Source organism: Habropoda laboriosa, unplaced genomic scaffold (genome assembly GCF_001263275.1).
Source record: "Habropoda laboriosa isolate 0110345459 unplaced genomic scaffold, ASM126327v1 scaffold9, whole genome shotgun sequence".
Lineage (NCBI taxonomy): Eukaryota > Metazoa > Arthropoda > Insecta > Hymenoptera > Apidae > Habropoda > Habropoda laboriosa.
This window is the reverse complement of record NW_017100191.1, coordinates 584,147-604,874: the sequence shown is the minus strand read 5'-3', so window position 1 is coordinate 604,874 and position 20,728 is coordinate 584,147. Positions and strand designations below refer to the sequence as shown.

The 20,728-nt window shown below is 37.3% G+C and overlaps 2 protein-coding genes across 2 annotated transcripts in view; one reads left to right on the top strand and one right to left on the bottom strand.

Annotated features, from left to right (window-relative positions):
• Positions 1 to 561: 561 nt before the first annotated feature.
• Positions 562 to 3,534, top strand: LOC108580222 (putative ATP-dependent RNA helicase DHX30). Its single transcript, XM_017943932.1, has 9 exons — positions 562 to 687; positions 792 to 1,778; positions 1,857 to 2,198; positions 2,308 to 2,327; positions 2,396 to 2,557; positions 2,627 to 2,831; positions 2,911 to 3,100; positions 3,166 to 3,251; positions 3,321 to 3,534. Exons 1-9 carry the CDS (start codon positions 629 to 631, stop codon positions 3,532 to 3,534), a joined length of 2,265 nt encoding a protein of 754 aa, XP_017799421.1. The 5' UTR covers positions 562 to 628.
• A 4,021-nt stretch (positions 3,535 to 7,555) lies between these two features.
• LOC108580221 overlaps positions 7,556 to 20,728 on the bottom strand; it is a 143,428-nt gene continuing 130,255 nt past the window's right edge. The window contains exons 7-13 of the mRNA XM_017943931.1: positions 15,054 to 15,167; positions 14,141 to 14,274; positions 11,961 to 12,111; positions 11,542 to 11,873; positions 11,037 to 11,255; positions 10,827 to 10,929; positions 7,556 to 10,140 (exon numbers count right to left, since the gene is read on the bottom strand). Coding sequence (XP_017799420.1) covers positions 7,556 to 10,140; positions 10,827 to 10,929; positions 11,037 to 11,255; positions 11,542 to 11,873; positions 11,961 to 12,111; positions 14,141 to 14,274; positions 15,054 to 15,167 — 3,638 coding nt within the window. The remainder of the gene's footprint in view (positions 10,141 to 10,826; positions 10,930 to 11,036; positions 11,256 to 11,541; positions 11,874 to 11,960; positions 12,112 to 14,140; positions 14,275 to 15,053; positions 15,168 to 20,728) is intronic.

Genomic DNA, 20,728 nt, shown 5'->3' with positions numbered 1-20,728 from the left:
TATATTATACATTGTTAATTTTTATAAATATTTTTGTCATAAACTTTAGACTTGGAGAAACTATATCCACAGCCATTACAAAATCTTCATGTGATATATGATATTGTACATAAAGAATTTAATAAAAAATGTATATCATTAACAGTAACAGTAGATTCCCCCCAAAAAGGAACAGAATGCACTATTAATATTACGTGGCCTGAAACTGTTTCCTTTTCTTATAAAGGACCCAATAAAAAAGTAGCTAGCTATAATGCAGCATTAATGTGCTTAGATTGGTTGTTTAAAAATAAGAGGATTAAGGGTGTTAAACCCATTTTATACACTTCTCAAGATATAAATTATTTGTTAGAATCTCAACAATACATTAACATTAGCCTTGAATCACAGTTAAAAAATGAAATACAACTTCTAATTGACGTATTCAATAATGTAAGATATACAAGCAGTAGAAGTATGTATTTAATACTTATGAATATTTCAAGTAACTATGTACAGTCATTATTTTCAGAAAATAAGTTCGGAAATAGTAACTAAAGTTAGTGAAGATGATTTAAAGGTAGATGTGGAAGACTCTATTTCATTAGATACCAATTCCATAAATCACATTAACATATATAATCATAATATGAAAAACCATTACAGACAAAGAAAAATATGTAGGGACTTGCCTATTTTGCAGTATAAGTATGTATATAAAAATTATCAAATTATTTATTATTCAAGAAATTTCGTGATTATCATCTCTATGATATTTGTATATGGTATTATTTAAAGAAATTGTTTTTTAGGTATGATATTCTTAATAAGTTACAAAATAATCAAATTTTGTTGATTAAAGGAAACACTGGGTGTGGTAAAAGTACTCAAGTTCCACAATACATAATTGATGCACACGCAGAGGAAAGTATGGGAAGTGAATGTAATATACTTATCTCTGAACCTCGTAGAGTTGTAGCACTATCTTTAGCTAATACTGTCGCAAATGAAAGAGGTGAAAAGCCAGGTGATGTGGTAGGTTATCACGTACGATTTGATAAAGTACTACCACAAATGGGTCGTTCAATATTATATTGCACCCAGGGCATATTATTGCGAAGATTAGAATCTGATCCTACTTTAAAGAGAGTAACACATGTAATTATAGATGAAGTTCATGAAAGAAGTATACAGACTGATCTGACGCTAAAGTTATTGAAAGACGTATTAAAACATAATTCGCATATTAAGCTTATAATTATGTCTGCAACTTTAAATACAGAACTATTCAAAAAATATTTTTCTTGCGAAATTTGTGAAGTTCCTGGAAAAACATATCCTGTAAATATGCACTTTATAGACGATATCGATATATTTAAAAGGCAGTCCTTAAATCAGAACAATCTTTTGGAAATGGGCGTTCCCTTTGACAAAATAGTAGACCTAATACAATGGATTATTAGAACGAAACCACCTGGAGGTATTTTATGTTTTCTCCCAGGTTGGCATGAAATTAGCTATCTGCACAAGTTGCTTCAAAGTACAGAAATGGATAATTTATTAATATTACCTCTTCATTCCAAAGTGACAAATAAGAATCAAAAAGCGGTTTTTGATCCAGTCCCCAATAACATTACGAAAATTATTTTAGCTACAGATATAGCTGAGAGTGGTATTACTATTGTAGATATAAGTTATGTTATAGATACTGCCGTTAAGAGAGAAATACAATGGGATAACAATAAATCTTTATCCAGTGTGAATATTACAGGGATATCGCAAACGAATATCTTGCAAAGGTAAATCTTATCGTACAGATTTTCATGTACATATTTCGAAAGAAGAAGAAATTGGGTCACATTTGTATTAATATTTAGGAAAGGAAGAGCTGGACGTGTGAAATGTGGTGAAAGTTTTCATTTAATTACACGAAAAGAATATAATGAGCTAGAAAAATTCCCGAAACCAGATATACTAAAAATTCCATTGGAACAAACAATTATTATTAGTAAAATACATAGTAAGAAGAAAGCGAAAGATTTTATGAATGAAATGATTGAAGTGCCCGATAATACGGTAATAAATTGTGCTGTTCACAATTTACAAAAGCTTAACATTCTTGATAAGGACGAAAACTTAACAAATTTGGGAAAGCGTGTTAAGCATATGTCATTAACTCCGAAACTAAGTAAAGCAGTAATATTATCTGGTATTTTTCAGTACGTAAAATGGGAAAGAGAAAGAAATGTCGTCAAACGTATAATTAGGCGACAACATATTTTTTTCCTTTACTTATATGTCTTTTCGGGCTTGTACTTTCTGTTATAGATTTGGTTTTATTCTTGTAGGTGTGTAGATCCCATATTATCACTAACATGTATGTTTTCTGATTGGATAAATTATACTGTTTCATTAGATGGAAATCATAATGTACTTTATAAAGACATCAAACTGCAGCATCATAAGACAAGTGATCATATTGCTGAGTTAAAATATTTTAAAGAATTAATTAATAATAAAAATAGCTTGTTTTATAATGTCCCTAAAAACAGTTTAAAAAATTTGAGTAGCCTAAAACGTAAGTCTGATAAGAATACTTGAATATATACGATATTCAATACTGAAAACAATTTTTAATTATTTGCAGAATTGTACACGCTACATCTGGACGATCTTTTTAGAAGTGGTATAATTCCATCGTCATTAAATGTTGAATATATGAATATGTATTCCAAGAATAATGAATTAATTCGAGCAGTTTTATTTGCTGCTACGAACCACTTGATAAAAAGAAATGCTTATGGATATGAAAAAGGATACTTTACAAAATATCAAAACAGTTTATATACCGAGTTGGTATATTTTTGAAAGTAATCTAATTACAACATACAAGAAAGAACTGAAAATTACATACTCTGTATTTTCTTTTAGGAGTAACGAATATGTTAAATTGAAATCCAGTAGTGTAAATTACGGCAGACAAAGATGGCCAAGTGACATATTAACATATCTATATACAATGTCGTTTGTTAAAAGGAAATCTACTTTAGTTCTTGACACAAGCATAATATCACCCTTATCAGTCCTATTATTCAGTAGTGGTGATGTTCTGTGTAACAAAGTATGTTTCTTATTTTATCTTAAATATCAATATTATATCTATGTCAATCATTACTCTTTGTGTAGATGCAAGATGATACATCAGCAAATGAAGAAAAAGTTCGTCTTGATATAGAGAATATAGAAAATTTAACCTTGATTTGTGAAAAAGAGTACGTATTTTTATATTTATTCTTTGTGGAATAATTTCAAATATTTATTTCATACATCGTTTTTTCCAGAACCGCGCATATACTACTCACGTTTCGAAGTATTTTATGGAAAATGGTAGAGTTTCAACTGGAACATGCAAGTGCAGCTAATCATGAAGAGAATTTAGAAGAAGTTCAATCTTTCCAAAGGAAACTAATGGCTCTAGTTGCAAAATTGTTACACAAATCGTCGGAAGGTATTGACGATATGACTGATGATGATTTAAAACCTACGGAAAGTTAAGAAAATCTGTAAAATAAATATGTATTCATATTTAAAATATCTCTTATATCTGTATTTTAATACATCTTTGTCTTATTTCACTGCTCACATAAATTGCTTTTAATGATGCTTAAATGCATATGTATAAAATATTGTGCCAAAAGTATAATTAATGTGAACATATAATTTTCAAACTTATTTCAATCTTTATTATTCGTAGTTTGCTATATTTTTTTTTTAAGCGAAGCGAATCAATTTTCGTGGGATAACGCGTATTCTCTGTAAAAGAAATTTCATCGTTGAACTACATTATGCGTGCATACTTACGATCACAGCGCAACCTCCACGGTATAACAACAGATCTACAATTATATAGTGTTTAATAAAATTTATATTTTATAAAATTTTATACCAATACATAGTTCTTTCGCAGCTTTTAATACTTACGTATTTTGTTTCCATTACAAGCTCTAAAACCCTGCCAACACCATATTCCCCGAATTCATGGGAGAAAATAGGAAAATATTAATTCTCGATCCCAAATTCTATTCACGTTACGTTGCAATTATTAATTACGCTATTTCCATGCTTGTATCATAGATTTTTATGAATTCTGCATGCAACGTAAATTTAACAGTCAATACAGTAGAGTATCATCTGTGATTGTCGAAGCTAATTCTTTTAATTTAGAATTATACTGTACCGATTGTTACTTTATCTATACATTTCTCTATTTATGTCAGTCATAGAAACCGATTTACGTACATTCACTTTGGAAATTACGTATTTTCTATCGTGCGCAGCTTATTTTCAAGGGAACAAGTTTTCAGCTGCGGATCGGAGGTAGTCGTTGGAAACATTCGATGCAATATGTATCATACATACATATATGTATAATGTATTAAATCGTTGCACGATTTCTATACATGGACGTTCTATGTTAAATAAATTTTTCCACGTGATCATTTTATTCGTAACAATAGAGTGCATAATTTTCTCGACTTTGTATAAAATACATTAGCGTTGTTTATATTATAACGTTACACACATTCAATATATTAAAATCTATCTTATATATATATACATTTGGCAGGTACATTGAAGCGTGCGCTTCTCATACAAAAAGGACCATTTTATTACAACAGATGCGAGGATTTTTTATAGAAATTTTCAGCTTCGGAATGTAATGATTATTACTATATATATAGGTTCTGGTTTTTAAATAATTGTTCTTTATCCTCGTACACATATCTATAGAACTGTATAATAAATTAACGGAAGAATATATTAGGATATATCGTACTATAAATTAATATATAGAAAATGTTTATAAATCTATTTTTCGCTAGTAACAAATACAATTAACACTATCCTGTGATACATGTCTCTATTAAATAAAACGTAATACTTTGCAACAACAAAGACAACAATTATAAAATTACAATTAAATAAGGTTATGTGATGAAACATCAATGAGCCGTCGATGCCTCTATTCGATGAATATACGAAATGTGCTGTAATAATCTCTTTTGTTCAATGACTAACAGGAAAAACAACAATAACAAGTGTATCGATAACATAGATAAAAAAAAACACACACACACTAAATTTAAAATTGGATAACTATATGATTGAATCTGTTATTCGATAATTTTTCTTATTTACTGTTTAATATAAAAATTTTCTTCTCTTTCTTTAGGAAATTATTATCACATCGACTAGCAATTAACTTCTGGTAATTATACAATATTCTAAGGAAAATGTCGGTAATCCTTTTAACGGTTACCTATTATGCTTTTATCAGGTAATATTGCACTTCCGGCCATTTTATCAGTTAAGTAAAATTACGATGGTGATTTCTGAACACCCGTGTCCGCCGCGATAAATTTTTTTTGTTAATAGTAAATTTTAAGGTAAATAATTGAACAAATGTTTCTCTTAAATTTAGTAGACCTTGTCGTAACGCATCGCAGATAGCACACAGACGTCTTGTGAACGTTTTAAAGACATCTAGTGAAAGCCTGAAGATGTCCAAATGACGTTTGAACGGCGTCTACTGTTACAAATTGAAATGTCTTTGAAACGTAGCGCTGTGAACCACTATGCGCTTCTTCGATATCTTTTGTCCAAAACGGAACGCAAAATGGACATCTCTAAGACGTCGTGTGCTGTCTGGGATAATATAAATATATTAAAATTCTATTTATAGTTCTGCATTATATTAAAACTTGGGATAACTAGTACACTAAAATAGTAAATGCAAGATAGATTACTTTCTCCGACTCGATATTAACGATTAAAATAAGTACATTTACCCGCTTGGCGAACTTCTAGACGCGTTGCGTTCCACACGTATAATCGATTAAGTAAATAAAAAAAAACAAATTATTCTATTCGTCGAGAAAATGAGTTCGGTAATAGAGTAATAAAGAATTTCCTACCTACGATTTGTCTTCTAAGAAAGAAAAATGGAAACGAGAAAATAGAAAAAGAAGTAATATGAACAACTAACGCACTGGCCGTAAATTGAACAAAATTAAATACATTTATCGTACGTGAATATACATATTACCACGTGTAAAATCCTCTATCTAGATCTCGATGGCGATTTAATTTTGATTTTGACTCGTTCCAAAACGTATTTAATACTGTAGCATGTCTATACATCGTTCAAAATAAGAGTAACCTCGCTTCGCGCGTTTTTTTTACACGGTGATATAATTAATTCTCTATTTACTTTTGTATTGTTCTCTTTTTGGTCTTATTGCTGCTATCGTTAAAAGAATGTTTCTTACGACCACATAAAGAATTTGAAGATCTATTCTGATTTTCTTCCGTACCGTTTTGTAATTCTTCAAATTCTATTTCTTTTCCTATACATGAAACACTCTATGCGTTAAAAATCGTTCTTTTTTCGGATTGCTTCCCGCTCACCTTTCACTAAGTTTATAGCTGCAATGCATAATTTTATCTCTGAAAATCTTGAATATCTTTTCTGGAACGTTTTCTGTATTAAAGCAGTTGAGGACAAACGAATAAACTGAGACCTTTAACTAAAAAATCAAACTTTCCTATTTTTGATTTGTAACGAATGAAATTTTTACCAACATATTTGTCACATTTTTCTGATTAAAATGATACCAAACACGATATAATTTTGAGCATGTTTGCTTACTTAATAAATGATAATAAGTAATAAGTAAATACGTAAATGTAATCCAAATTTTTCGCGAATCGCGCCCGCGACACAAAGTTGCAAAGGAGAGATCGCGCGTGCAACTTTGTCGCAGCGAATCGTTCTCGAACAAGGCACGACGTTAGAACACGGCGCGTCGCGCAACAATGTGCAATTTTCGAGAACGATTCGCGACAACAAAGCTGCAAACCCGATAACACGTTTGCCACAATGTGCATTCGATAATAATGCGAGTTAACGATGTTGCAAGCGAGAACGGCACTTGTAACAATTTTACATTCAAGCATAGTGCTTGTAATAATGTTTGCGTTCGAAATAACGCTTCTAATAATGTTGCAATCAGAAATAGAGATTCCAACAATGTTTGCGTTCAAATATAACGCTTGAAGCAATGTTGCGTTCAAAAGTAACGCGTACAACAATGTTTTGCATTCGAAATAGTGCTTCCATCGATGTTGCATTCGAGAATAGAGACTGCAACAATGTGTGCATTCAAGTTTCAAAGATGAACAGTGAAATAAAAGTATCTTGCTACTTAAAAGTCACCGTTCAACGATATAAAAGATTCTTTTCCTGCAACCGCGTCCCACATCTCGATCAATTTGCAACCTCAACTCACACGGGAACAAAGGCTCCGCGCAAACAAAACGTCATTATACATTCTCAAAATATTTCTCTACCCCTATAAATATCCCCTCTATGTAGATTTCATTTCGCTAGTATATAAAACTCTTAAGAAGAAAAGAAACGAAAATACCTACAATTACCATCACAATTGTCAATTGCAACCTCTAGATAGGCACAATAATCTTACTAATCCATTCGAATTCTCCGCGAGTTAGAAGATCAAATTGCTTCCCTACTTCCGCAAGGTGGAAGAACCGTGATGAAACTTTCAGTCTCGCTGTCGCTCGTGCTGAAATTCGCCCTGTCTAAGATCCCATTCTCACTCCTACTACAAAATGGCTGAAGATATGTATTCTTTACCACAATTTCAACACCCGAATCTATACTCTTCGAGAAGCCAGACATCTCCGAGAGTTTACGAAAGTTACCAAAGAACACGCTGTCCGTTCCAACACTTTCAGCGCCACTTTCACTGGCCCCGTCACAGACAGACTCAGTCTCATCTGTCTCCGACACGCTGCTCACCTCGTGTTTCAATAATTGCTTATGAGAACCGTTGCTATCTGTACTACTTAAGTAACCACTGTCTTCCACCTTCATTCGTGGCAGTTGGTAACCGGCGAAATGGTTTCCTGAATTACTCGTGGATTCGTAGCTTCTGCTAGCTCTCATCATCAAGTGTTTCTTGCAAATCTCAGATTCGCTGTGCCTTCTCTCACAGTCCTGCCTATGACACTGATCCAGAGATTTCCTTTTCTCCTTCTGATTACGAGAATTGCCCCAGGACGCGGAAAGATTGCTCTTCAATTTCCCTCTCGAGGAGTTACTTTTCATTTGACTTTCTAACTGATGTCTACATTTTGTTATCAACCGTTCAGCTTGCAACTGAGGCTTGCAAGTACAATCAGAGGTCCCTACGTTTGAGTGGTTGCTGGGGACAGGAGCACCGTTGCTGGTCGTAGGGTCACCCGCTTCGGCAGGACTCCTGTCCCAGCCGTTTTTTGACAAAGAGCAGTTCGACGATAACTTCAGATCCTTTACTCGCCGAGGAGGCTTTGGGTGCTGATATATGTCCTCTGTAGGTGGTAGTGGCACCACGTCTGGTTGGTTACTCGGTTGTCGTTGCCTCTTCAATTGCCTCATCTCCGGTGTTAGATACTTGCACTTCTTCCAGGACGTGGAATCATCCGAATGGCCGTTTAACGACTTGGTGCTGTTGAATAAATCTCTGGAGTTCGATTTCAGTCTGGCTTCGTAAATTTCTCGAAGGCTGCCGTAACCACGCTGCAAGCAAGAACCGTTCTTTGCAGAGTCTTGATCTCGAAAGCTACCCTTACTCTTGAGGAGAATTTGAACCGGCCTCTCGAGAGAATCAACGTAGACCTCGTCAGGAATTTCTTTTTCGTAATTCACGTCGTCGTTGATTTTCAATTTCATCGGTTTCCTATCTAGCGTGTCGGGTTCGTATTCAGACTCATCTTGTTTCACATAGTTCTCCGGAGAATCTTGAACTTTGATGGTCAAATGTCCTGGATTTTCTGGCTCGTATTGAATCTCCGGGCCAGAGTCGTCGCTACAGGCTGGACTATCGTAGCCATCGTTCACATAGACCTCGCTAACTAACGAATAACTCTCAGACCTTTGCGAAGAAATTAACTCGGGTAGACTGTTGTAGTAGTTCCTCTCTATAACGTCTTTGTTCAATTTATTCGACATGATCATCTCTCTGGTTCTAGTATTGATCACTGCGTTCTGCATAGTCAATTCTTCGTCCATGGGCAGTGCTGTAGACAAAGCTGGACTAGATTGATCGGTAGATTCTGGCGAGGTGGAAGATTTCCTGCTATTCTTAGAACGCTCCAAACTGTCCACCTCGTAATCTGTAACGTTTCCTGACCTGGAATGATGTTCCAACACTTTTGCGTCGACCATCTCGCGAATCACAGCATCCATGATACGTTTTGCCGTATTCTTTGAGTTGGGAAGCTCATTGATCATATCCGGCAACTCTTTCTCCGTCGTTGCCGAATTTCCACTTAACATATTCGCCTTCTTTCGCGTGAACGAATTCCCATCTACCTCTGCCTTCTCTTCTTCCTTGCTGTCCTCTTCTTCAGGCACTTCTTCGTCTTCCAGTGTTTCATCTATTTTCTCCACTACTTCTGTCTCTATCGTAGCATTCTCTTCCATCTGTTTGATAAACGAATTTTCAATAGCTTTCCTTACTTTAGCGTTGATCACTTCGTCGCCGTTAGACCTAGCCGCAGAGTCTGCATTTCTCAGAGAATAATAATTCGTCTCCTCAAACATGGACTTTGTCGAACGTTTCGATATACTATGCCTATCGTCTGTCTCAAGGATCTCGCTTCTAGCCATGTTCTGGAACGTCTTCAACATAGGAGGATTGTCTTTCCACGAAGCAAGCGTTCTTCCAGCCAAACCCTTCATCTCCTTGTCAAAATCTCGCTTAGCTAATTCTTTCAAGTATTCCAGATTCTTGTTGAAGGTCCTTGTGTTCTCTTGAAGGGTCCTTCGAGCCTCCTCAGCGTCTTTCCAGCGTCGTTGAGGTGCAGATCTGACGTCTTCCAGCCAAGCTCTCACCTTACTCTCACCAGGACTTTGCTGTTCGGTTTCCGGAAGCGACGGAGTGTTTCTGAAAGAGTCCGTGCAACCTGGGCACCCGGTGCATCTTTGTGACTTCCGTGACTTTGTCATGGATCCTTGGACAGAGTTCGAAGCGGACTGGTGATGGTTCTTGCCTGTGGAGTCGCAGTGTTCCGAGTTGTTCTCCTCCTCCGGAATGCCTGAATGGATCAAACAAGCAGAAGTTCTTTAAATGAATTCAATATCCTTTTTCATTTTTTCCTTTAACGGGGTATTCTGGTTTTCGGACATTTTTCCCCCATTTTTGCACTCTTTATAGCCTGGAGAATATGTAAGAGCTACGAGGGTTTGATTGGCTCAAGACCATGTCTGATGCAGATCTTCGAAAATCTTTAAACGCGGTTGTCTCGAAACAAAGTTTTCCAACACTCTCCCCCGGTTTTCTTGGAAATTATTCGATCGAATGCTTTCCTCTTTATACTGTGTACTCAGAACATCTATCGCTATTGTACTAACCAAAATTGGCACAATATTTTCAAAACTTTGCTTTTCTTGGCACCTGGAACTTACGAAAACCGCAGGAAAAAACGTGTTTCTGACTTTAACTCCTTGCTATTTTGTAGAAAATTTTTTCAAATTTATCATCGCGATCGAGACAATAGCGACACTTTTACGGATGAAAAAAATCTTTGGTTCGATTTTTTCTGGCCAATAGGAAAGCCGCCAGCCTTGGGACAAGTCAGCAAGGATGTTCGTACGAATGTTGCCAACATTTCAAGTCTTTATCACTGATTGGACGCAGCTGAAGGACGAAAAAGGAAAAAGAAATCGTGAAATCTGAACCCGAATACCCCTTTAAACGAGTGAAGAAATGCAGCGAACTGACCGACGAGAGTTGGTACGAATCTCTTCGCCGCCATCTTGTGCTTGGCAATAGAGATGACCTCCCGAATTTTGAGAAGGAATTCGATGGCTGCTGGAGGGGGCGCCTAGAAAAATGCCGGGCTGTCAAAGTATACAATGAACTAGCTAAATATTCGATTAGAAGGGAATGAAAGTTTCTTTTTAGTTTGTTAATATTCCAATTAGATCTTACGAGGAGTAACTGTCGGTCGAAATAGGCTGGATTGAAGTATAGTTTCCTTCTCTGAGCACCAGGTAGCACGGGAACTTCTTGCTGATGAGGATTATCCGCTGTTTCCACTACTCGAACATCTTCTTCGGGTAATCTCTCGCCTAGTATCGTTCCTGATCCAAAACAGATCTCCGATTGTTCCATGTACACACAATGGGGATGAATAATAGCTGAAGTTATCTATTTTTGGGTGAAACATAAAATTTGTACATTCGAATGATTTCGATTTACTTATCCCTTTCTTTCTCTTTATTTCACTTTATTAGGCGTAGAAATCAATTCTTCCCGACTTTTCGTTACGATCGATGTTTTATTTAGAAAGTATGAAAACTAATTGCCATTATTGTCGATGACCTTTTGCCATTTTTCTGGCAGGTTGCGAAGCTCGGTGGCTTTGAATCAATTGCGTGAATCCGGTCGGAAAGAATTCATTTCTACACCCGATACATTTGACAATTGTACGCACAGTTTCGAAGCCTTGTTCACCGTCACTGGGTGCCAAATCATCTCCAAAATCGCTCTCCGTTAGACCACTGTTAGTGTCGCTCTCGAAGTGCCTCGAAGCAGCTAACAATGGATTATTCTTCACGAGTCCACTGATCTCTCGACCAGGAGTCAAGCTTATTTCCGGTTCCTCGACGATCTTCCTTTTGGCTTTCTTACTATGTAAATACAAAGACACGCTGGCTACGTAGATCAGGGCCAGGATCACAGATGAAAGGCCGATAGCTGTGTACTCCGTGGTGGATAGCCCTTGAGATAGTTGAGTTGTTGAAGAGAACATCACTTCTCGAACGTCTGAGGCGAAAGAACGAAGCATGAGGAAGATTTGAAACGAACGACGATGCGAATCTTTTGAAAAATCTTGGAAATATTGACACTGACTGCTCTTTGACGGTGAACCAGCTACTCTGAATGCCACACAGGGGGTAAAGACACTCGGAAGCTTCGATTTTGGCGAGGCGTCTCTGCAGACCAGTTTCGCTGTCACCACTCTGCCCTCTGCAGCTTCTCTCAATCCAGATTCACCTATCCACTGTTGCAAAATAGCTCAGATTAAACTTCAAGCTGCGATAAGTATTGGTTGTCAATTGAAGCTTGGGGAATTTCATTTTTAAAGCGACGTGCTTTGTACAACGAGTTACTTTCGTGAAACGATACCATTCATTCAGACGTGTACACTGTGCTCAGTTAGAAAAGATGAGAGAAGTGACAGCAGTGAAACGTTCAGGATTCTTAAATCGAAACCAGCTGATTTTTCGAGACGATAATGTCAGATCACATGTGACACGAAAGGTGCAAAAAAGAAAATGACATGAATTCGGTTAGAAAATTTTATTTGACCCATGAAATTACCATCTGTTTCGTGCGTTGCAACATTTCTCAGTGGGCAACAAATTTCACAATGTCGATTCCATAAGAAATAACGTTTAAACTAATTGAATGAAAAACTGAAGGAATTTTAGAGCAAAGGTATAACGGTTCTGACGAAAAAAGATGGAACGAAAGGGTAACTTAAAAGGTACGTTGGAAATATTGATTTAAATGGCACATCAATAAACGGTCAACGAACTTACTGAACGACCTAATATTATAGATCGCTGGATAATAATAATAAGAAAAAAAAAAGAGAACCAAGCGTATCAAAGAGAAATTTCCTTTTTTGCACGTCGATTTTTATCTTCGTCAGATCGTCAATAACAGTAACATGTATTTCGGCGTCCACGCCTCATGTTCCCCATGTGCACGACAATTTAACGCAGCGTCCACATTCCGTTCAGGAACGCTGTCCGCTCCCTTCGCTCGATCTCCTTTATTAACCCTACATCAGAGTTTTTATAAGGTATCAGAGCTGTCCTTCGTTCATTTGCCTCGAACTGACCGAGGAACGACGTTCATTTGCCGGTCGATCAACTGTTCTCCACCGACACAGGATTACGATGCTTCCCGTCGTCTTACGCGCCTATATTTTTCCAGCTGAAAGCTGCCGCGAAGTAATTTCGATCCAGTTGTAAAGCAGGGAAAAAATGTTACGAGTGAAGCGATCTTATGTACTTAAGACGGAACACCCGATCGTTTCTATTTCCACTCGTCGGATCAGGACAGGAAAAAAAGAAGAAGAAGAAAGAAAATTGCAGGAGTAAAAGAGGATATGTTCAAAGTTACAGAGAAATCAAAACTAGAGATCGTGGCTTTGAACGTGTGCTGAAGATACGTATACACGTGTGTACACGGGACACTTGTAACGTGTATTGGGGAATTAAAAAACCATGTTCTTAATACAGTCCAGTCTCTTTTTATGCGGTAGATAAAGAGAAAAGATCGCAGAAATAAAGACATAGCCTATTCAGTCCATAGAGTAGCTGAATACAGCAAATTCTCTACAAGTGTCAGTCAGTTTGGATTCTACAAGTGTCAGTATAGATGGTCCTACGCCTAGGTCTGCGTCATTGCTGCGCCGGGTTTAAGCCGTGTCCAATTGCTGATTGTATGTACCCTAGTATGTACCCTAATCAGCAATAACGGAACATCATTTAGAAACCGGGCACAAGACTTTGTTCGATAAAATAAAAGGATATTTCCCAAGCAAATATAGGGACTCCTTAGAAATGATGAAAAACCCGAATAACATCAATAGAGACACAACTTAACCCTATCTGGAGCACCATCCTCCCGTTTTAATTGATTTTTAATTGATTTAAATGAACATAGGTACTTGTAGGACACCCTGACTCACACCAATATCAGTGCGTCTCCAGACCCCGATAAAGCTAGCTGCAGTGCTGGCGAAACGTCGGAGTATAATTTCTTTTGGGCATGGCTTACACCCGGAAGCCTCAAATAATACCACCGGAATTCGAGGTAGTTCGTAAATTTGCGATAAAGGAGATTTACAATTACTCAATTTCCAAATTCGTGGAATCGAGCTTTCAGAAAAATTCCAACGAATCTCTTTGTGCACGAATCTCGAACATGTTTCACGGGAAGTGTTTATATGCCATATTATGACGTTCCATCGACTGACAGCGTAATAACTTATTCTGTATCAGTCAAACATCACCAACCTGTAGAAATGTTCTGCCTTCGTCACGAAACAGCCTGAAGGGTGGCTCCGTGTCTGAGAGGTTCCTCAACTCGGACCATCCTGCTCGTCCTAATTGTTGCGCTCCGGTAATACCGCACACTGGAGTCGTTACACCTTTATATACCAAGTGAAAACAATTCTTTCAGTCTTATTTGGACCTCGCAGGATCTCGCAATTTTTCTCTTTAATTTAAGGGGCCACACCGACACAGAAATAGGTCAAGTTTGGCAATTTTTTTCATAGGTAAATACTAAATGAAAAGTTTCAATTTTTATCAGAAGATACAAATGTAACTTTCGGCTTTTCTTCTGAAATTTTTGAAAAGTAGAAATATTAGAAAATGGCGGAGTTATTGCGGAACTTCTTCTGTTAGAAGATCGCGTCGATTGCTGGCCGCCATCACCGGCAAGGATTAAAACTATAAAATGAAAAATTCTTTTAGATTTATAAATAAAAAAGCATTACCTACAATGTAGCACACAATTTTTTCGATATGTCAATTATTTAATTTTTCAGAAATGTTTAAGGTTGATTCTTCTTGGTAAAAAGAGGTTTTTCCTCTTCAAACCGCCACCATTTCTCTAATATACAGGATTTTTGAAAAATCTTACGCTACATTGTAGATAACGCATTTTCATTCAGAAAGAATCTTTTATTCTAGACGTTTCAATCCCTGCCAGCTATGGCAGCCAGTAGTCGACGTTCTACCAGAAGAAGTTTCGCAATAACTTCGCCATTTTGTAACATTTCTGCTTCGAAAAAATTGGAGAGAAAGGTGAAAGTTGCAGTTATATCTCCTAAAAAAATTGAAACATTTCATTTAGTAGTTACGTACGAAAAAAATTCCCAAACTGTACCTATTTTAGTGTATCTGTTCGATTTACATAACTCACCTTCAAAACGGATCTCCGCATGAGGATAAATTATCTGACCGCGTTGAGGTAGAAACACATATGGTACCCTCTCGACTTGGCCCGTGTTGCTTACGAAACCAGCAACGTTGCATTCTGAAAAGGCAGAAAAATAGATGGAATTAGTATACATGTCTAGCAATTTGAATCATACGCGATTCCACTCCCTTAGGGCGGATTTTCACCCCTTCACTATTAACGATACGTGTCGCAACGATATTTTTTTGAGAATCTACTGTATATCAAAATTTCATGAAAATCGGTGATCTTAACTTCAGCATGTTCCCTTGTAAGTTGAGCCACTAAGAAGCCAAAGTGACTAACTCGATGTAACAAAATTGATTAAATTTCTTTTATTTATGAAGAATTAAGCATGTACTTTGATACTAAAATCGGAAGAATTATAAAAAGTGGAGTTAATCATTTTGGTTTCCGAGTGGCTCGGTTCTTCGTAATTTGCGGAACATCCGCGGTACATTGTTGTTATGTAGGACAAATTTAAGCGTTTCCCCAGTTTGGAAGTTCACGTTTTCAGCAACTGATCATTTGCGTGCGTATGCAAGGGATAGCTTGCAATTTTTCGCCCCATTTCCGCTTCGTATCGCCCGCGGTTATCTGAACGCGGCGCAATTATATGGCTGATTCGAACACTCGGGATGCTCCGCACGAAAGCTGAATGGGACAGCGCTTCCTTTGATCGAGAAACACGCAGACAGTCTACGTGCCGGTATTTTGTAATGAAAGATTCATCCGAGGTAAAAAAACTTATGAATTCCTTTACGAACTTGATACATTAACATGCCTCTAAAGATACGTATGTTCATAAATGAAACTGTACGAGAACGTTTCGGGTGGTCTCGATAAAAGTGTTAATCGTTCGTTTTATCTGTCTCGTATGTTAATATGTCGCTCGTAGAAATGTCGTTCCGATTTACAATTATAACGATCGTCCTTAGATTTCGGCGAATTCCTCGCGTACCTTGTTGCAGAGCTCGTGGTGAAACAGTTCGTTCACTTTGTAATTAATAGTCGCCCTACTGGTCGCCGAGTGGGACAAACGGTTCGTTAAAATGTTAATCTCCTGTTCACGAAATTTCAATTCGGATTCTCCGCGAAATTTTATCCACGAAACGTATCCCGATAATCTCTCGTGAAACCGGTCTTAGAACATTCGGATCCGTTGCACACGTTAAGATAGTGAACCGGACGAGAGTTGAAAAGCGTGTGCATCGGCGGTGTTGATTTAACGAGAGTACAGGAAGAAGGTGGACAGAGGAAGAGAATAGCGAGTATACAGGAAGGTAAGCGTAATTGAATTATTTAATGGTCTTCCACTTTACCAACATTCGTCACGAATGATTACATTTATTAAGTAAGCGGACGTATTAAGTCGCCGACGAGGTTTCCATTACGAGGAGCGAAGAGTGAAACCATTAGGAACACGAGCGGCAATTTACGTTCCTGAAGGTTCGTGATTCGTGTAGCCCGTAAGAATGGCTTCTCGTTGGGAAGCCTTAATCGACCGCAAGCCAACCGAATGCACTTTCACGACCACTAGAAATGCTCTTACGTGTATTAGTCATAATGCATTACCTCTTTCGGATTTTTCAGAGGATACGAGTGGATAAATGTAAAACTGTATTTAACAGCCGAGAGATATCCCTTCGTTTCTGTTCTCTTCTGCTATTCGAATTTAGAGGGCACTTGTGGTATCTTGTCTTCTCTTACAAACAGATTGAAGCATGCAGAGAAAAATATACGACAAGAATTATCGCTAAATATGGGAACTTGAAGAAGTTACGAAGATTTAAAGTCATCCTGAAAGTTCCCGTGATTTAAAAGAACCTAACTCCGTTGAAATTGAACATTTTTATTTGAAATAATTTCCATAATGTTCGACACACTTTTCTTGACGTATTACAACAGCGTTAATTCCGTATACATAGAAATCCGAATTTCTGAGAGAAGAAGAAACGTTTAATTTCAATGGAGGTGTTTCCTTTTCTTCAAAATGAAAGGCTTAAAACCGCGGGAACATTCAGAGGTGATCCAATACAAACTTTCCACTTTTCTTCGGCAATGCTATACATAAACGCGCAGCACGCGAGATTACCTATAAGAGAGTTCTACTTCTGCGAGCGCGGTGCACAGCTACCGTAAAGCGAATCGAGCAATTAGTAGAACGCTCAGGTAAATCTAGACGATCGGGGTCGGGACCTCGGATCGCTAAATATGCGCGACGAGTTCGTGGCATTTTCTCTTTTGGTGCACAATTGTGTTCTTCGTATGCAATATATATACAGGGTGTCGGAATTGTTTCCGATCAAACTTTGCCAGTATGTTCTATGGGCATGGGTATGAGAAAAATGTTATGTAAACGTAGGTCGTTTGAAGCTTCGTTAAGAAGTTATAACAAAAATAGGAAATATGAAAGAAATGGTAACGAACTGGTACAAGAGAAAAATGGCGCTGGCGAAAGTTGCACTCTATATCGCATAAACAGGCTAGATGTACACATGATCTATTGCTATTTTGTATCATAATAACCGCACACCCGTTACCGTATATATTTCGTATTATTGTTACAGCACTTTAATAAAGCTTCAAACGACCTATGTTCATATAACATTTTTCTCTTGCCTGCACCCATAGAATGCACTGGCAAAGTTTGATCGGAAACAATTCGGACACCCTGTATATATAGATACTTACAGGAACGTGCGTACCCGATCGAGGTAAAACAGACAGATCTACGACACTCTCCCTTTGGCTTTCTCTATAAAGAACAATGATGCCCTACTAAACGTGACCGAGCTAATCTTGAACTTCCTAAAGGTTCACGTTGTACGTAGCTGTGCTACTCCGCTCAGAGTGTTTCATAGATCGTAGATCGGTGAATTATGTAGGCGAGCGTGTTATTTAAATTAGCTAGAAATCAGCTACTATTTTCAGGTTATCTCTTTGCGGAGAATGTATAAATCGATATATTCTTATATTTGCAAATTTAGAACTTTATACTCTTACTAATGGACCTTGAGAGAAATTTCTTCCCACTCACGGAAGCTCTCGGTTATCCTCCATTTTGTTCGTACAGTGTTTTTCGATCTATCGTATAAATTCAGCGTTAAACAGTTCTAATACTCGATATTAGGCAATCATACGGGTGGTATTCGGTTAAACAGACGATTTCTATGCCACAAACGAGAGGACTTCTGGTATAAATCTATCTTTTCGAAATTCGTCGCATCCATTAGAGGATCGAAGTCAACGGATCAACTATCGAAACCGGTAGTACAACATAAATCCAGGATAGCCGTTAGAAGATTAAAGAAGTCAAAGAAGGTTTAGTCGTCGGAATGCAAATTTCTCGATAGCTCGTGGTTTTCGACTGTGCAACACCGCTCTGTACGAATTAAAAAGAAGAAGAAAAAGAAAAAAGACCAGTTCGTGTTCGTGAGGAAACAGGAGGATTCGGACAATTCCGCGGGGAACGGCATTTCGTTTCATTAATTTTCAGGCATTCCTTCAGCCACGTCAAACGTTTAAATCTTGTTAAACGGGAAAGTATTATCCTATTGCGTCTTCTCATTAAGAAACCGGTACCATCCTGGTTAAAGATATGCGATCGTGTCGGCGCAGTACAGTTTAGCATCGCTCGCCAGATTTCCCTAAACAACGTATCAATGGAACAGCTTCTGGTATCGATAGAAACATCGAAAAAAAAAAAGAAGAAGAAGATGTTTCGCTTTAAGGATTTATTTGCACAGGCCTTTGAAGAGCTCGAACTGTCTTCTCACTTTCATCAAGAGGCCGACTTAGATACAGATACCCTTGAGAGACGCGGTGTATCTCCATCGGTGTATCTCATTAAAGAGAGCCCACCGAGCGACACGATTTACGATAATCGACGATCGAGAGTAATTAACGTCCGCAGCTCTCTTCTCGGTGTCCCAGTTCGGTTATAGGAGTACGGCTACTTGTGTCTTCCACGATCGAGCATCGGATAACGAGCCGTTGATTAACGATTGGCAGCCTCGACCCCGGGAAACGAGACAGCCAGCGGGACGATCTACGCCGATGAACCCTGACCTTGGTCGATTCACGATGAATCCTCGAAACCAATTGTGCATTTTCCTTCTCTTTTGCATTTTCGCCTCTCTCTTTCTTCCTCTATCTTCCCTTTTCTCTCTTCTCTCTCTTTCTTCCTCTATCTTCCCCTTTCTTTCTTCCTCTATCTTCCCCTTTCTCTCTCCTCTCTCTCTCTCCCGCTTTTCTCTCCTTTGATAGATATTGCCACCTCGAATATAAATGACAATGGTAAAATTTATGGGCTCTTGGTGTGATAAGCGTACTGATGCTACTTTGAGCTTAGTTTTCATCGGTGAACCATTCTTTGGCGATTCAGTATCGATAATTGGAAGTATCAAAGAGGTTGATTGATATTCCGAGTGGTTGGTAATAGGGAAAGTGTGGACAAAGTTTGCAGAGTACAAGAAAAGTGAATAAGGCAAACAGAGTAATTGCAGGTGAACGCAAGGTGAGTCGCGGAACTTGTGAATGTTTTGTAAGTATTAAGCTTCATTTGTCAAGCAAAGACGTTGTTCATGGTCTCACATGGTTTACTTCTATACACCTGTGCATGTTTCATCTCTTAATTAAGAAGGAAAATTGTGTTCACCTTTTTATCATTCTATAGTTTCGTTTTAATTTTTCTTTTTAGTAATCCTATAATTTATAGAAAATTCAAATAATCTCTAATTTGATATAAATTACTCTTATTTCACCGTTTTCTTATAGTAAATTCACTGTTTCTCTCAATTTTAATACAAAAATGTACGCAGTCCGTTAGAAAAATTCAAAGTTACCTTAATATTTTGTAAACGAATAAATTATTTAAAAAGACCGTTTCACGTTCGTAGCGAAATTTAAACCATCGTATCTCCTCTGTTTGACACAGTGATAACAGTTAAACGATATTTTCCTCGACAGTTGAAGCTGAATCGAACACATTACTCAAATTATTCGTAAGATGAACAGGGGTGGACAGTGCCGGATTTACGTATAAGCTGAAAAAGCTAAAGCTTAGGGCCTCGCAATCTGCCGGGGCCTCAAATGAAAACACAAAAAAATATAAAAATTGATAAAAAAGCATCTCGTAGAAAAATCACTCAGATGAAGTCAGACATATCACTATGGTAATTTCTAAATAATTTTAAATATACAAAGTATAACATTAAAATAATTTTGGCGCATTGTAAGTGTGACTGAGATATCTTGTCTTTTTTTTCAAAAGCATTTATTTGAGAGTTTTTAAAATGTCGGCTAACTTCAAAGGGTATCTTTCTTAATAAAAATTAAAAGACAATATATTTTCATATATTAAAAAGGCGTATATATTTTAAATTTTTCTGAGACCAGCTGATGTAATTTAAAACAGTAGGGGGCCTCTGGGTTTTGTACAGCTCACGGCCTCAGCAAGTCTAAATTCGGCTCTGGGGGTGGATATAAGTCGAACTATGTTTTAACTTCAGTAGAGCGTGGATGTTGAATTTTTCGTGGTAACGCTCCACCGCAGAAAATATAATTCACCTTGAGAGTAAATTCAGATCTTCAAATAACGAGTAAAACACCTTTTGATTTTTGTCGCTATCTTAATT